The sequence below is a fragment of the Tachyglossus aculeatus genome, chromosome 9, assembly GCF_015852505.1.
Source record: "Tachyglossus aculeatus isolate mTacAcu1 chromosome 9, mTacAcu1.pri, whole genome shotgun sequence".
Classification (NCBI taxonomy): domain Eukaryota; kingdom Metazoa; phylum Chordata; class Mammalia; order Monotremata; family Tachyglossidae; genus Tachyglossus; species Tachyglossus aculeatus.
In genome coordinates this window covers 21,339,257-21,356,538 of record NC_052074.1, presented here as the reverse complement: position 1 = coordinate 21,356,538, position 17,282 = coordinate 21,339,257, and the positions used below count along the sequence as shown (strand labels likewise).

At 44.7% G+C, this 17,282-nt stretch overlaps 1 protein-coding gene across 1 annotated transcript in view; it reads left to right on the top strand.

The window, feature by feature from the left end:
• The window catches only part of SNX5 (sorting nexin 5), a 37,898-nt gene extending 30,189 nt beyond the window's left edge, over positions 1–7,709 (top strand). The window contains exons 9-13 of the mRNA XM_038750852.1: positions 294–333; positions 436–522; positions 2,337–2,496; positions 4,707–4,792; positions 7,322–7,709. Of these exons, the coding sequence (XP_038606780.1) occupies positions 294–333; positions 436–522; positions 2,337–2,496; positions 4,707–4,792; positions 7,322–7,372 (424 nt within the window). The 3' untranslated portion in view covers positions 7,373–7,709. The remainder of the gene's footprint in view (positions 1–293; positions 334–435; positions 523–2,336; positions 2,497–4,706; positions 4,793–7,321) is intronic.
• The last annotated feature ends 9,573 nt before the right edge of the window (positions 7,710–17,282 follow it).

The window sequence follows — 17,282 nt, the reverse complement described above, 5'->3', positions numbered from 1 at the left end:
GTAGGCCACACTACTTCAACACGAGGGTGTGCCAAGGATCTTCAGTCAGTCCGGATGGCTGTCTCCTTTTTCTCACCGATTTTGTATATTTAGGTTACATCCCATCTCTTTTTGTGGAAAATGAGAAATGAATTTAGGAAGACGTAGCCTGTTGTGGGCAGGAATCATGTCTACCAACTCAGTTGTACTGCATCTTCCCAAGTGATTAGCGTGGTGCCCGGCGAGCAGTAAATGCTCAGTAAATACCATTGATTGATTAAGAAGCTTAAAAAAAGTTATTTTGTGTGTTTCAGGTACTTACTGAAAGTTGCAGAGTTGTTTGAAAAGCTTAGGGTAAGCTGGGTTTTTTGCGTGATGCTTTTTTTTTTTAATGAAATTCAGATTTATTTTCTACTTGCCAAACACCAGTGAATCAGTTATGTTTGTCTTGTGTAGAAAGTGGAAGGTCGTGTTTCTTCAGATGAAGATTTAAAACTGTCAGAGCTCCTGAGATACTACATGCTCAACATTGAAGCAGCTAAGGTAAGAGGGAGGAATTCTTAGTGGGCGGGTCAATAAGCAAATCAATCAAAAACAAACATTTAGGTGTTCTCTAAATTGAAAGGATTACCAAATGCAACAAGATTTTCTTAGGTGGAACATAAAACTCTCAGACCAAATTTGGTAACAAAATTTATTAGAATCTTTTTAATGGTATTTGTTAAGCATTTAGTATGTGCCAGGCACTGTACTAAGTGCTAGGGTATACAAGTTAATCAGGTTGGACAAAGTACACATTTTAACTTTGCCAGCAGCAGTGATTAGAGAATTATCAGAGTTTTTTTTTTTGAGTGACTCATAAGTAACTCAATTCATATGTAATTCAAATATATGCTTAGAAAATTTTAATGTTGACTTGGCATGATTATTGTGATTGTATTTGGGCCACAAGGGCAGATTGTGGTTTTGGGATTCCAAGATATTTGTCTGTGTTACCTTTTGGCAGAGGCACGGTATTAAGGCTGAAGGGGAAAAAATCATTATAAGGGAATTTAATGTTGTCAGGCAAGGAAGGAATTGTTTTCCAAACAGAAGACAGTGTTTAAGTGAGGTTGTGGTGTTTTTAGACCAATTTTAAGGAAAACCTAAGACCAATTTTCTTGAATGACATGATACTGTATTCCAGTAAGTAACACTCCCCTTTAAAGAGAAATAGCTGAAAGATAGCTGAAAGTTGAGTCAGGTGTTTAATCTCCTCTTCCTCCCCCAACATCCCAATACAATATGCCAGTGTAATGACTTAGAGTTGTGTGGATTTGATTTTATTTTTTGGGAGGGGGCAGTAGGAGCAGAAGACATGTTGCCCAGAAGTGGAAAGATAGTTCACGTCTCACTGCTGTGTCCTTTGCCTATGAGAAGCACCGTGGCTCAGTGGAAAGAGCCCAGGCTTGGGAGTCAGAGGTCATGGGTTCTAATCCTGGCTCCGCCACTTGTCAGCTGGGTGACTCTGGGCAAGTCACCTAACTTCTCTGTACCTCAGTCACCTCATCTGTAAAATGGGGATTAAGACTGTGAGCCCCGTGTGGGACAACCTGATTACCTTGTATCCCCCAGTGCTTAGAACAGTGCTTTGCCCATAGTAAGCGCTTAACAAATGCCATCATTATTATTATTATTATTATGTACATGCACATTTGCATACACCTGTACGTTTGTATTTGTGAATATGTACATGTGCAAAGGACACAATGAGATGTGTACTACCTTATATAAATCAGAAAGAGAGGCTGCATGGCCTAGAAGTTAGAGCATAAATCTGGTAGTCAGGGAACCTGGAATCTAATCGTGGCTCTACTATTTGCCTGCCGAGTGATCTTGGGCAAGTCCCTTAACTGTGCCTCAGTTTCCTGAAAAATGGGGATTAAATTGTTCCCTTCTTATTAGACTGTGAGCCCCATGTGGGAGGGACTATGTCTGATATTTTTATAGTAGATCTACTCCAGTCCTTAATACTGTGCTTTGCACATATTAAGCATTTAACGAACGCTGTTGTTATTATTATTCTGTACATAACATAATTCTTGAGACCAGTCCTTAATCCATCATGGGTTGCATGCTTGGCAGTGCCTGAGAGAGAGAATCCTGGATGGGCAAGTTAAGATGCCATGTCCCTTGCCACTGGCTGTGTGGCAACTGGAGGAGGACCACCAGAAATGGGTGGGTCCATGACAAAGCCAGTCGCTCATTGGAGTAGTTGGAGATACTTAACTCATTTCTAGATTTTGTTCATGTTCAATTTGTGTCCCGGAGATTTTTTCAGGAAGGGGAAATTTATCGAAGTGCCATCTTCTTTCCAGGATCTCTTATACAGACGCACAAAGGCCCTGATTGAATATGAAAATTCAAACAAAGCGTTGGATAAAGCCAGGTTGAAAAGCAAAGATGTGAAGCAGGCTGAAGCCCACCAGCAGGAGTGCTGTCAAAAGTTTGAACAGCTCTCGGAATCTGCCAAAGAAGGTAGGGCAGAAACTGTCTAGAAACAAGACGCTCTGTCTGTCTTTCAGGGAATGGGAAGCGCTTCACGGGGCCTGATGCAGCTCACGGGAAGTTACCAGTCTGCTCTGGGGGGACCCTCTTGCTCGAAGCGGCCAGAGGTCACCGGTCCAAGGGCCCAGGGCAGGGCCTTCACAGAAGCCTTACCTGGTGGAGGCCAGTTCAGCCTAGCCTGCTCATTGCATCTGTCTCCTGTTGGCCACCCCTCCACAGAGATGGGGGATTGTTCCCGAAGACTGGTTTACAGGCTAAGTTGTTCTGTCCAGGAGTCCCCAGTCCACTGCTGGGCTAGGGAAATGCTTCCTGAGCCTGAGGGGAAGGTGTATGGTAGATGCTACCTCTCCCTCTTCCTCCTCCTCTTCTCTTTCTCCCCTGTCTGTGTTGGGTCAGGGATGCCCCAGATCGATTCCTGGCTCGTACTACGACTTTCCTTCTTCCTTCCACAAGGACTCAGCCCCGGTATCATGCTTTAGATATGCAGGGGGAGGGGCAGGGTGAATAGGTGACTGACCACGCTGGATACTAAACTCACCCTGTATATCTCTGTTTACCGAACATAGTTACTTTGGTCACAAATGGGTGGGTTCTGTGTGTTAGGAATCTTTGTGTGCATTCTGCAATGAGCTGCATCCCTGCCCTCCTCCCTTGTTCATTCAGTCGTATTTATTGGGTGCTTACTGTGTGCAGAGCACTGTACTAAGCGCTTGTTGCACTCCATTCCCCAGCGGGAACATACTTGTCAGGGATGGCAGAGTCTGACTGGTGCCGCCCAAACTACCACCGCTCTCACAGAGTCCTTTGCACGGCCCAAGGTCTGTCCGTCATTCGAGACGGGAGACTCCCTCCCTACTGCGTGATCGGGTATAAAAAGGACTTAGTAGCCTCTTAGTGGGATCCCATTGCAGCTTCTTATTGTTTTAAATAGCACTTAATGCAAGTGCTGCCCTTGTAACAGATTTGGTGGGGGAGTGTTCCGCAGGCCTGGTGCTGTGTATGTACAGTCAGCTGAGAGAATATCCTGGCTCTGAGCATTTGACCGAAGGAGAGTAAAGCCCAGAAAGCCACCGTAGTGTGGATGGAGCCAGCAAAGGGGTTTTTCCTCCTTCAGTAATTTTATTTTAGCCCCCAAATTACTTTACCGAGTCTCTGCTATCGTATAGTCTCTTTAAACACATGCATAATTAATTAATTTATTTTTTTGGCTACGCCTTAGGCTTAGTAGCAGCTTGGAAGTGAGAACAGATTAATTCATTATTCTGCAGCCCCAGCCAAGTACTCATCCCCTCTCCCAGTTACCTAGTCACCCATCCACCCACCCGCCCCCTTCTGTAGCTACATACGTGTCCTCTTCACCACTGTCTCTCCTCCACCAGTGAGGGAGATGTATCTTGCTGAGGTGCCTTGGGATGACGGGGCCATAGAGTGTGGGGTTGAACAACGACTGCCACAGGAGGGGAAACGGCAGTTAAGGTGAGGACTCACTGTATTAGCAAGTAGTTCTGCCCCTCCACATCAAGCTGGAGTGATTGGTCTGTGGCTACCAGGTGGAGAGAACTGCACTGCTTCCAGTCTGACCATTTTTTTCCCCCTCCCACTTCCTCCCCCCTCTTCACAGCAGAAAGCTAAGTTTCAGCTGCTCCAGCTCAGTTGCAGGGAGGCATCGTGGACTGCAATCTGGTTCTCTCAAGGCTGGATCTTGCACCCAAACCCATCAGTTCCAGAGTTAGCTGCTCTGCTGTCACCATCCAGGCTTTCTCTTTAAGCAGTAGGTGTCCAGAGCAACTTGGGACTTGGGGTGGCCTAAAACCTAGGAGAGGGTTGAGAATGGAGAGGAGGAGAGACAGATGGCGAAGGGAGTAGATTTCCCTAGGCCTTACTAGTTCCCAATCTATCGTTTTGCCCAAACGTCAGACTTCAGTGCTGATTATTAAGATGAAGAGATGCGTGTCGCACAATTCTCTTTTGATCTTATTCCTCTGGTCTCAGGGCTTCTGAAATCGGGGTGGCCAGAGAATTCAGTGGTGAGAAATACCATTGATTGGTGGTGAGTGTCTGTGAGAACACTTCTCTTGTTGCGAATATTTACAGGTTCTTTATAAGCATAGGTAAGTGCCCAGTTGATTTTAACAGAAACATTCTTTTTGAAAGCTGACTTCTCTCATTTGGTTCTGTAGAACTGAACAGTTTCAAGCGGAAGAGAGTGTCGGCATTTAGAAAAAATCTCATTGAAATGTCCGAATTGGAAATAAAGCACGCAAAGGTAAGTTACTTCACTCTCCAAACTGAGAAAAATGTACTGTTTTAGCAGGGCAGTAACCACACTTCTAGGAAAAAAATGATTCCCTTCACCCTCATAATGCTACTCTGTTTCAGTGTCAGGTTTGTGCAGGATCTTTGTGCGTCTGTGGACAAAGTAGACACCATGAACTAAGAGGAAATCGCAGTCAGTTTTACACTGTCTGCCCAAGCAGGGGTTCAATTAAATTGGCATCACCCAAGGATATATAAACTTTGTCTAAATGATGGTTGTTTTTCTTTAATGCATTGTCAGTGCACCTTATAATGCCCTCCTCTAATGCTATCCTTCTCAGTATACCTCGATCTCAGCTATTTCACGGCTGACCTCTCGCCCACATCCTGCCTCTGGCCTGAAATGCCCTCCCTCCTCATATCAGACAGACAATTACTCTCTCCCTAGACCTTCCCTAACGAATACCTCCTTTCCTCTTCTCCCACTCTCTTCTGCGTCACCCTGACTTGCTCCCTTTATTCCCCCCACCTCCCAGCCCCACAGCACTTAAGTACATATCTGTAATTTATTTATATTAATGTCTGTCTCCCTCTCTAGACTGTAAGCTCTTTGAGGGCAGAGAATGGGTCTGCTTATTGTTGTACTCTCCCGTGTTTAGTACAGTGCTCTGCACACAGCAAGCACTCAATAAATACAATTGACTGACTAGAAAAAAATGAGACTCAATGTTTGTTTCCCAGATCCCATTTTTCAGTCCTGCATCTGCAAGGGTGTTATTGACATAGGACAGGAAACACCACCCCCTCCTCCCCTACTTCACTGTTGGACCTCCAGGGCCTTCCCAGTCCCTGCTCAAAGCCCCAGACAACCACTGGAGCTTTTGGGCTATTATCTCCCCTGTTTATCTATTTTAGTGACTGTCTCCCCTTATAGACTGTAAGCTCCTTGTGGGCAGAAATCACATCTACCAACTCTATTATAGTGTACTCTCCGAGGGTTTAGTACAAAACTCTGCAGTCAGTAAGCGCTCAGTAAATACCATTGATTGTGTGGTGTTCTGGGGCTCTTTTCTCTCCCCTTCATTCCCCCCCCCCCAAAAAAACCCCCCCAAAACATCAGTTTTCAGCACTAGGAGTGTATATGTATTCTCCCAGGCTCTCTTCCTTCTCCCCAAGCCCTGTGTGAGTGGGCTTCAGGACCTTGAGTTCACGGAGCACACCAAGACACTTCACCTTAGAGAAGCAGCGTGGCTCAGTGGAAAGAGCACGGGCTTTGGAGTCAGAAGACATGGATTCAAATCCCGGCTCCGCCAACTGTCAGCTGTGTGACTTTGGGCAAGTCACTTAACTTCTTTGTGCCTCAGTTACCTCATCTGTAAAATGGGGATGAAGACTCAAGTCACTGAACTTCTCTGTGCCTCAGTTACCTCATCTGTAAAATGGGGATGAAGACTGTGAGCCCCCCGTGGGACAACCTGATCACCTTGTATCCTCCCCAGCGCTTAGAACAGTGCTTTGCACATAATAAACGCTTAATAAATGCCATTATTATTATTATTGTTATTATTACCTGCTCTGTAAAAAATGACTTCAGCATCCCATCCACTACCCTGTCCTGACTGGAAATTTCTAGGAACCCAGCTAAACAAAGCCTGCCCACAACTTTGCATCCAATATCCTTGGGTTTACTTGGCTAATAATTGCTGTTTGAGGGTGGTACAGTGGCAGTCATGAGAGAGAGAGCATGCATATTCACTGTTTTGAGCTGTCCTTGTTTGATGTGGGTATTTGAGTACTCTGTATATACCTTCTCCCTTTAGGTTATCACACTCAGCGTTTCGAGGCTGAGGTGAGACACAGATAATAATAATAATAATAATAATGGCATTTGTTAAGCGCTTACTATGTGCAAAGCACTGTTCTAAGCGCTGGGGGGGGATACAAGGTGATCGAGTTGTCCCGCATGGGGCTCACAGGCTTCATCCCCATTTTACAGATGAGGTAACTGAGGCTCCGAGAAGTGAAGTGACTTGCCCAAGGTCACACAGCAGATACGTGGTGAGGCCGGGGTTCGAACCCATGACCTCTGACTCCAAAGCCCGGGCTCTTTCCACTGAGCCAGATGCAGGGATTGTCAGGCTGGCAGGTAGAACTCTTATGAGCCTAAGGTGTAAGGAGAAAGAGGGGAAGAGTTCTCTTGGGCAGAGCCAAGTTAAAATGGTTAACTCTACTCGAATGGATCTGAATTTCTCTTGGGGGAAAAACTAAACCAAAATGGTATTATAATAATTATGATGTTCGTTAAACACTTATATGCGAGGCACTGTACTAAAAACTGGGGTGGATGCAAGCAAATTGAGTTGGACGAAATCCCTGTCCCACCACGTCCAGGTAAGATAACCTTCTGACTCCCAAGCCCATCTCTATCCACTACACTATGCTGGCATCCAATTGATATACATCTTAGAAACTTTGGAGTACATGTTGTGTCAGGCTTCATCTCATAACTATTAAATCTTTTTTTTTTTCCCCTTTCCAGAATAATGTGTCTCTCTTGCAAAGCTGCCTTGACTTGTTCAAGAACAACTAAGTTGCCTTTACTGTGAATGAACCGAAGAGAACATGAACGTGGAAGCCAGCAGCCGTGGAAAATTTCTATTTAGCGTTTACTCATATTGGTTTAAAAATTCTATAGATGTTGCTTTCTGAAAATTGTAAGTCACGCATATCAATTTAGTTTACTATTTCCTTTGTTTAAGATAATTGCATGCGAACGTAACCAACTGTCTCTTTTAGTTTGCTACTTCATTACTAGGCAGAAAGTAGAACTACTGGCTCCTTTGAAGTGTGTATCTTCACAGGTTGGAAAAAGGTGCATGATTTGCACATCCCTAAATGTCCCTTTAAACCCTTTATTGTCCCCCCCCCACCCCAGTATAATATTTTGGATTCGGGGTCAATTATGCATAACAAATTATTTGGTGACTTGGTACTTCAACATTCCATTTGTTAATCAGTCTTTTTTCTCTTAATCATGTATTTCTACAACTAGGCCAATTATTTGTAAAAAAAAAAAATCAAGAGGTAGTTGTGTTAGATTTATTTTTCTAAGTAATCTTGTACAGTAAACCTTTTATACAAATAGAGAGAATACTTAGTCATCTGAAAAAGCAAGAGGAAAAACACTTATAGGTCTGCAAATAATATGGAAGTTCAGGGTCAGTGATAAGCAATGTTCATATTGGTGTTACCACTCCCCCACCCCCCACCCCCAGCAATCCCCTCTGAAAATTTAGGGCAAAATATGAATTCAGTTAGGACTTTTTTTCTTTATTACAAGTAGTTTATTGTATGAACTACAATAAAAGAAAAGAACAGGAATGACTTAAAAATGTCTTTATTGCTTCTTGTAAACGGAACCAGCACTTTTTAGTATCTGGGATCTATGCTGGGGTCTGATGTTATTTTATTGGCCCAATTCGTTCAGATCACTAGTGAACAGCTTTTAAGTAGTATTGGTATTTACTGCACACCTACTGAGTGCTTGAGAAGTAGAAAAGGTGTATGGGGTGAAAGACACAAGATATTTTCTCAGGCAATGTAATCAGAAAATATAAAATTGAACATTCATTCAACTAGGCATATATAGCCAAGTAATGAGGATGGGCATAAATAAATAAAAATATGCAGTAGATGGTTGAAGGGTTGAGAAGCAGCATGGCTCAGTGGAAAGAGCCCAGGCTTTGGATTCAGAGGTCATGGGTTCAAATCCCAGCTCCCCCACTTGTCAGCTGTGTGACTTTGGGCAAGTCACTTAACTTCTCTGCGCCTCAGTTACCTCATCTGTAAAATGGGGATTAAGACTGTGAGCCCCATGTGGGACAACCTGATCACCTTGTAACCTCCCCAGCGCTTAGAACAGTGCTTTACACATAGTAAGCACTTAATAAATGCTATTATTATTATTATTATTATAGTCAATCTGACTTTGGAAGAAGTGGGATTTTTGGAGAGGTTAGAAAGAGGGAGAGATTTATAGAGATTAAGATTCTCCTCTAGACTGTGAACTCCTTGTGGGCAGGATCATGCCTATCAACATTTTTGTACTCTCCCAAGTGCTTAATCCAGTGTTCTCTCCACACAATAAGTGTTCTGTAAATACCGTTGTGTGAAATTTTAGGTCTTCAGAAGCACACATTCTCAATTGGTGGATAAGGTAGGGTTTTAAATTGGTGCTTTACAATCAATCAATCAATCAATCAATCGTATTTATTGAGCGCTTACTGTGTGCAGAGCACTGTACTAAGCGCTTGAGAAGTACAAGTTGGCAACATATAGAGACAGTCCCTACCCAACAGTGGGCTCACAGTCTAAAAGGGGGAGACAGAGAACAAAACCAAACATACTAACAAAATAAAATAAATAGGATACGTACAAATCTCTATGCCTCAGTTCCCTCATCTGTAAAATGGGGATTAAGCCGGTGAGCCCCACATGGGACAACCCGATCACCTTGTAAACTCCCCAGTGTTTAGAACAGTGCTTTGCACATAGTAAGTGCTTAATAAATGCCATCAGTATTATTATTATTACGTACTAAGCGCTTGGGAACTACAAGTTGGCAACACATAGAGACGGTCCCTACCCAACAGTGGGCTCACAGTCTGCGCTTAGAAGAGTGCTTTACAAATAGGCGCACCTCAGCATGATTCACGTCGACTTGGCACTAGTATTTTCATCTCTGTTTTAGGAATTACATTGGATTTATGCTTATCTTGCTGGTTGGAGGGTTTGGCTCAGTTTGATGTTTGGTTTAAACTTGTGGATATAGAAACTGTTCGCACTGATTTTCTTGTGTCTGTAGGTGGCAGGCAAAGTCAGCCTAATTCGGCATTTGCCCGAGATTCTTGCCCACACGTGGAACAGATTTAACTAAGATTACCTGTGCATTCCTGCGTAATCCATCTGCTGAAGGAATATACATTCAGTTAGGGCTTTCATGTGCCCGAGGTAGGAGGAATTTCATGGCATTTGCGATTCCAAGTAATTCCATATGGCATCCACGCAGAGCGGAAATCCCACCCAGGATTTTTGTGGGCTGTTTCAGTACTCTGATTTCAGGCCCAACTTCATACTTCTTAAAATGCTTGTTTTATTGTGGGAGTCTTTTTGGGGATGCTGATAGATATCATGTGACCCGATTTCAGAGTGGGGCTACTGGGACGAGTGTTAAATAAAATTTTGCTAGAAGAAATTTTTGGTGAAACCAAATTGTTCAGTTCATTCATTCATTCAATCGTATTTATTGAGTGCTTACTGTGTGCAGAGCACTGTACTAAGCGCTTGGGGAGTACAAGTTGGCAACATATAGAGACGGTCCCTACCCAACAGTAGGCTCACGGTCTAGAAGGGGGAGACAGAGAACAAAACATATTAACAGAATGAAATAAATAGAATAAATATGTACAAGTAAAGCAGAGTAATAAATACATACAAACATATCAGTGGAAGGCCAGAGAACCATTAAAGAAAAGCCTCTGCAAAGCCAAATTTCCCTAAGTAATGCAGGCCAGGATTCCTATTGTATAATGCTGATCTAGTTCCATGAAACTTGGTCTCTTCCGATTTTAAACCCCACATCCACTCCTCTGTCCCTTGGTCTGTTTGCCCTCCCAAACTTAATGATGGCCTGAGCCCTGGTGATAATGGGAATGGTTTCCTCAAGGAGTTGCTTGTTGTAACTATATTACTATTAATTCACTTGGGTTACTATGAAATGATTTTTCTTCTCACAACTTTTCCCCTCCTCCCTTTCTTGTTTCTATTATTGGCAGGAGTAGTTTCCTGGACGATGAAACTCCCTTATTACAAAATCTCCATAAGCCAAAATTTTTGTTGATCCCAGCATCCCATTGTAATTGAACACACTCAGTGATCTAGAGGTTCTTTATAAAGAACTCTGTGATAAAATAGACGGGACCAATTTTATTGTGAAAGAGGCTTTTTTAATAACTTACTCTGCATGGAAATGTCTAGACCTTTGCCCTTTTCACCATCTCTGTGGTTCAGAATCTGTAAGTGACCACTCCCTCAGCTGACCACCTAAATTTGTTCCTTTCATTTCCAGAGAGGGGCTAGGGCTGTGCTCTCTGGCTAGAGACCGACTCTGAAAAATTAATGTCTTAAAACAAATTAAAACTTAATGGCAGGAACAAAGCCAAACAAAGTGACCCAATTAAAGCACTTTGTGACTTTAAAAAAAAAAGAGCTTTTACCTCTTCAGTGATTGTTGGCATCGTCTTGGAGCTCCGGGAGTGCAAAACCGTTGCCATGGAGGACAGGAAATCCTTAGTCTGCCCTGGCTGAGGAAACATTGGAAACTGGCCTACTGTAAATCACAACAGTCTTTGTACCAAGAAATATGTGTTTTCACACAATGTTTTTCTAAAGTCTGGGTTTTTTTTTCTGCAACTCTTTAGACCTTATTTGTTCGGTCTGTTAATACACTTGTATGAGAGGTGGAGGGAAATGAAACTGTTGCCCGTGTCAACCTCCTCAGAGACCATCCTGCCTCCAGTCTCTTCCCTTCTCCAGTCCACATTTCCCTCATAGCCCGGATCATTTTCCTGAGACGTGGTTTTGCGCATGTCTTCCCATTTCTCAAAAACCTCCGGTGGTTGGTTACTCCTCTCTGCATCTGTTGATTGTGAGTTCCTTGTGGGCAGAGATGATGTCTGCCAACTCTGCATCTGTTGATTGTGAGTTCCTTGTGGGCAGGGATGATGTCTGCCAACTCTGTTGTATTATACTTTCCCAAGCGCACCATACAGTGCTCTATGCACAGAAAGGTCTCAATAAATACCATAGTTGGATTGCAACAAGCATCACCCAGCAGGTGCAAGCAGAACTGTAGCTAGGAGGCGGAGATCAATCAATCAGTGGTATTTATTGGGGTGCTTACTATGTGCAGAGCCGTGTACTAAGCGCTTGGAGTGTACTAAGGGATGTGGAGTGTACACAACAGAATGAGCGGAAACATTCCCTGCCCGTAATGAGTTGTGAAAAGCCTCACATGGCCAGGACGGTTGGGTGGATGAGGGGCTTGAGGTTGGGCTGTTTGTCCTGGAGGAGAGGGTTAGGTTGCTGAGCTGATGCTAACTGAGAGAGAACTGAACCACTTCCATTCCTTAGACCAGGACCAGGGCCCTGAATGACCACCCTCTGTCGGCCTCCCTTCCTGCAGGAAGGCCTGGCCACAGTCCGACTCTTCCCATCCCCTTGGGTAGGAGTTGGGCCCAGTCCCGGCACAGCTGGCTCAAGATGACTGAGGTAGCTAACTCTGGCAGACCTGAGGCCTCCACAGGAATAGTATGATTAGCATTGATGGTCTATTCATTTCAAATTCTGAATTGGGTATTTGGATCCCATGTGAGAGAAAAGTCAAAGGCATGATCCCTGCTGCTGGGGAACTTATGATCCAATGGGCTCTGACGTGGTTCTCTGAGCCTTTGCTCTCTGGTACCTAGACTGTGTTTGTGTGTGCCTAGGGCTTGTCCTGGCATGATCTGGACAACGAGGCTGGCTGGGCTGCAGGAGACCCTCCTGCTCAGAAAGGCCGGGGGTCCGGATCCAAGCATTGCTTAATTTTTGCCTGATGTGATTCCCTGACTGCAAGGAATGTATGGCTTATCCTAGCAGAGGAAGGTATGAGTCAGAAGCAATATCTACAGAGCTTTGTGTGCTTAGTACAGTGCTCTGGACACAAGCACTCAATAAATTGGACTGATTGCGTGCTTTGAACTTAAAAGCACAGAGAAGGTGGCTGTTTGGGAGGTGCCGACGTAAAGCACATCCATCCAGGGGAGACCTGGCCAGGCTATGCAGGCACAAGGTGGCATTCCAAAAGTGGAGCTTTGATCGCAGGATTCACCACCTGAAAGCGCCCTGGGATCCCAAGAGTCACTGACCACTGAGGAGCCAGCCTCTCTGTTCCTCTAGCAACCTGAAAGGAAGCAGATAAGGCAAGGTGGGGAACTCATCCTGCTCCACAGTGCCATGCAGAAGGAAGAACAGGTTGTGAAAGTTAAACCAACAAGGTAATCCCAGAGTCACCTTTGAAAGCAGGTACTAGAAAGAAACCTGGATAACAAAAAATGCTGAGCTTTTAGTGAGCAGTAAGAGACCCTAAAAGGGAGTTTACTTAAGGCAGCGTAAACAACTAGCTATTTTAGAAAAGCCGGAGTAGGCAGTCTGTCTATTCACCTCAAACATTCATCTTTCTCTGTAGCCCTCTGTTTCCAGGACTGGGGTGGTGCTGTGCCGGAAACTGGACTAGGTTGGAAGACTGGAGACCAGTCTGCCTCTCCCACTGGACTGTCAGCTCCTTGACTCTCAAGTGCTTAGTACAGGGCTCTGTGTACATCGAGAAGCTCAATAAATAGTATTGATTGGTTTATTAATTGATTGAGCATTAGCTGCAGACATCCCAGTACCACAGCAGGGCCTTGGTCTTTGGTTTTGTTTCCACATTATGCTTCTCAGTGCAATTTCACTTAGTTTTCAGGCTCAGAAGTAGGCCTCTCAGATAGCCACCTTTGGATTTGAACTATGCCCTGCTAATGTCTTTTTTAATTTGGCCCATTGACATTAAAGGAGACTAAAAGTCAAATAAAGGGTTGCCAAATTCCAATCTTAGGGCCGGATTTTGTGTGGATCTGCTGTAAGGATGACTCCAGGAAGCTTCAGTGCTTCGGCCCAAGACACCAAAAGCAGAATAATAACTGCGCTGGCCGGGCTGTGGTTCAGGGGCTGAGCCAGCTGTCCTTAGCCTGGCAGGAGCCTGAGATCTGCTGATAAGAAGAGGCCATGTAGCCAAGGACTCAGGGTCTGAGAAGGCAAGTACAAACTGATTTGCCCATCATGGAACCCGACCGGTTTTATCGGATCCAAATGGGTTTTACTCAGAGCTACTAGTGCTTAAGCCAGTAGTCTAAACCAACTGGGATGGAGAAAGGGGCAGGGAATTTTTTTCTTTTTATATAATGGTATATAAGTGCTTACTATGAGCCAGGCACTTTACTAAACACTGTGGTAGGTATAAACTAATCAGGTTGGACACAGTCCCTGTCCCACATTGGGTTCACAGTTTTAATCCCCATTTTATAGTTGAGGTCACTGAGGCACAGAGAAGTTGAGTGACTTGCCCAAAGTCAGACAAGTGGCAGAGATGGGATTAGAACCCAGGTCCTTGTGACTCCCAGGATCGTTCTAGGCCATGCTGCTTCCCTAGGACAGGCACCTCCAGTTGTATTGAATTTGGAGCTCTTTTTTCCAGATGGCCAAGCAAGCCTCAGCTCAGGGAACTGGTTGCTTGGATAACTGGCTTGCTTCTCTTGCTGTCAGCTGGATCACTGGTTTGACGTTGTTAAATAGATGGGATTTTATACAAGGAAATCATGAAGTGACCAGTACAGGTCTGAGTGAAGACTATTGAACACAAGAGGTAACAAAAACAATTTTATTTGACAAGTGGTCATGGGTTTATTTTGGGATATAACCAGCATTGTTTTAAACAAGCATGTTTTGGGATCATATAAAATGGTTTTACTGTGTGACCTTGGGCAAGTCACTTAACTCCTCTATGCCTCAATTATCTCATTTGTAATATGGGAATTAAGACTGAGCCCCATGTGGAACATGGACTGTGTCCAACCTGATTAGCTTGTGTCTACCCCATCACTTAGTACAGTGCCTGGCACAGAGTAAGTGCTTAACAGATACTTTAAAAAAAACAACCCAAAGATTCCCCAGTAACTGCAAAGAGCTCACCAGTGGTTTTCATAACACCACCATTCTTGGTTTAGTCTGTATTTCTAGGGCCATATGACAGGAGAGTACACTGAGCCACAAATGTTAAATTGCTACCTTGAGGAGTCCATATGGGCCAATCAGAAAGGCAGAACAGCACTTTTTTTTTTAAGTACTGGGGTAGATACAGAATTATCTGGCCCTGTTCCTGTCCCAAATGGTCCTCACAGTCTAGGTAGGAGGGAGGAGGAGTTAATCCCCATTTAACAGATGAGGTAACAGGCCCAGAAAAGTTAAATGACTTGCCCAAGGTCACACAGCAGACAAGTGGCTGAGCTGAAATTAGAACTCAGGTCCCCTGATTCCCAGGTCTCTGCTCCTTCCATTTGGCCCTGCTGTTGCTAAACTCTCTTGTGCTTAGTGGCTGGTTGCCTTGTTGCCAGTGGGAACAGGGGGCAAGGGGGTGAGTGTTGACAGCCCAGCCTCTCATCCTTATACTCTGCCATTTCCCTATCTGCATTTTATTGCAATATCTGTCTCCCCTCACAAGACTAAGCTCTTTGAAGGCAGGGATCATGCCTATGAACTGTATTGTACTCTCCCGAGGGCTTAGTATAGTCTTCCGCACACAGTAAACTCTCAGTTTATACCATCGATTGAGTGACTGGGTTCGTCGTTTTAGGGCTCTTTACTAGAGCCATGCAGGCACATGGAAGGGGCAAAGACCAATGTGGAATCTCATTTTTTGGGAGGAATCCTGGCCTCCCCCAAAGTGAATGGGGCTGAGGCCCAGGGGTAAAATGACCGGGCAATTTGCCCAGGGTCCCGGCGTCATGGGGGACGCAGCTACCCTGTTGACCAACCCTTATCAGAAGCTGGAATGGCAGACTGCTGAAGCTGTCAGTGTCTCACAGAACAGGGAGAAGGGGTGAATGGAGGAGCTTCCAACCCCTCATGGGACAAGTGGATTTCAAGCAGCTTGGCTGAGTGTTGTTGGACTCTGAGGGAAGTGAGTCATGGCTCCAACAGGCATTGCTCTCTCTTTGCACCTCACCTTTCTCCCATGATTAGAACCCAGGTCCCCTGACTCAGGCCTATCCTCTTTTCACTAGGCCACATTAGGTGAGGAGGAGGAGGGTTAATTGGACTGAGTACTCTAAAACTGGCAGGCTTCAGTGAACTGGTCACACATGGATCTTTCTGGCCCCACCTGCACTCATGAATAAAATCTCTTCATTGGCTGTGCTATTTTCAAATCTGAGGACAGATTCATGTTCAGGGATAAACTTGTGAGCTCTCACAAGCATGCAATCTCATAAAAATTACACACGTACTAACTATTGCTTTACCCATAAAATCCTCCTGATAGTGGGCAAAATAGTTTCAGTAGAAGTTCCCCCTCATCTCTGATAGACTAAGCTCTTCAAGAGCAGAGACTGTGTCTTTGACTACTGGCATGTGGTCCCCAAAGGCTCAGAAAGGTGGGACAGGGCCTGTGTGTAATCTGATTGAATTGTACGTATCCCAGCCCTTAGTACAGTGCTTGGCACATAGGAAGTGCTAAACTGTGTGCAGTTACTACAAGTGCTCTGCCTACAGTGGGTTTTGATTAATGCTGTGGTGAAATTGAACCCTGGAACTGCTCTAGACCTTAAACTTGTTCTGGATAGGGGACATACCTGCCGATTCTGTTGTACTCTCCCAAGTGCTTAGTTAATAACAGTAATAATGATGATGGTATTTGTTAAGCATTGTTCTAAGCACTGGTTACAGTGCTCTGTGCATAGTGCTTAATAAGTACTATTGATTGAGTGCTGTTCAGAGGCCCAGGTGGAAACAGTGAAATAGCTTCCACCTGACAGAAGAGTTGCTCTGGACCCATGTGATCAAGGAGAGCCTCTCCCCACCCCTTCTTTCCTCCCAGGCTGGGCCGCAGCGCTGCTCTGTAAAGGAGACATCATCAGAAGGAGCGGTTTGTTAAAGTACTCCAGGTCAGTGGCCTTCATTTGTTAGGCTTTTGCTTTCTCTCTTGTTGATAGAGGCGGCCCGGGCAGCCATGTGCAGACGGCTGAAACTGCTCTGGCTCTGTTTCTGTACCAAGCCTTTTCTGTAAATATTTGTTTCTTCCCTGAACTACCTACAGCATGGTGTTTGCCTATAGGGTTGGAACAGCTGCTGGAGGGCCTATTCTCTGTGGCACCACCCAGGACTCCTGGGTATTGAGGACTTTCAGGGAAACTTCCGTTGCTCAGATGGTTCTCGGGGACACATATCCCGGGGTGGGAGTCTTCACGGCCTATGGGAGGCTTAGTGTAGTCTGATGCTTCGGTATCAGTAGGAGTGACTGCTCTTCCTGAATCAGACATGGAGGCCTGAGGAAACCAGCTTTGTCTCCCTTTGTGACTCGGCTTTGGTCTCTGGAAATCAGGGTCACCTGCTAACAGGCACACTTTGGGATTCAAAGTCCAAGGAGGGGCTGACTAAGGACCATTAGTTGTGGGTAAGTCAGGAGGTTTGTGAGACTGTTAGGAAAAGCTCTTCTATAAAGGCAAGAGGCTACTCAGCACACTACTCCTCTGCTGTGTCACACATATAATAATAAAAATAATGGTATTTAAGTGCTTACTACATGCCAAGCATTGGGGTGGTATAATATAAGCAGATTGGACACAGTCCCTGTCCTGCATGAGGTT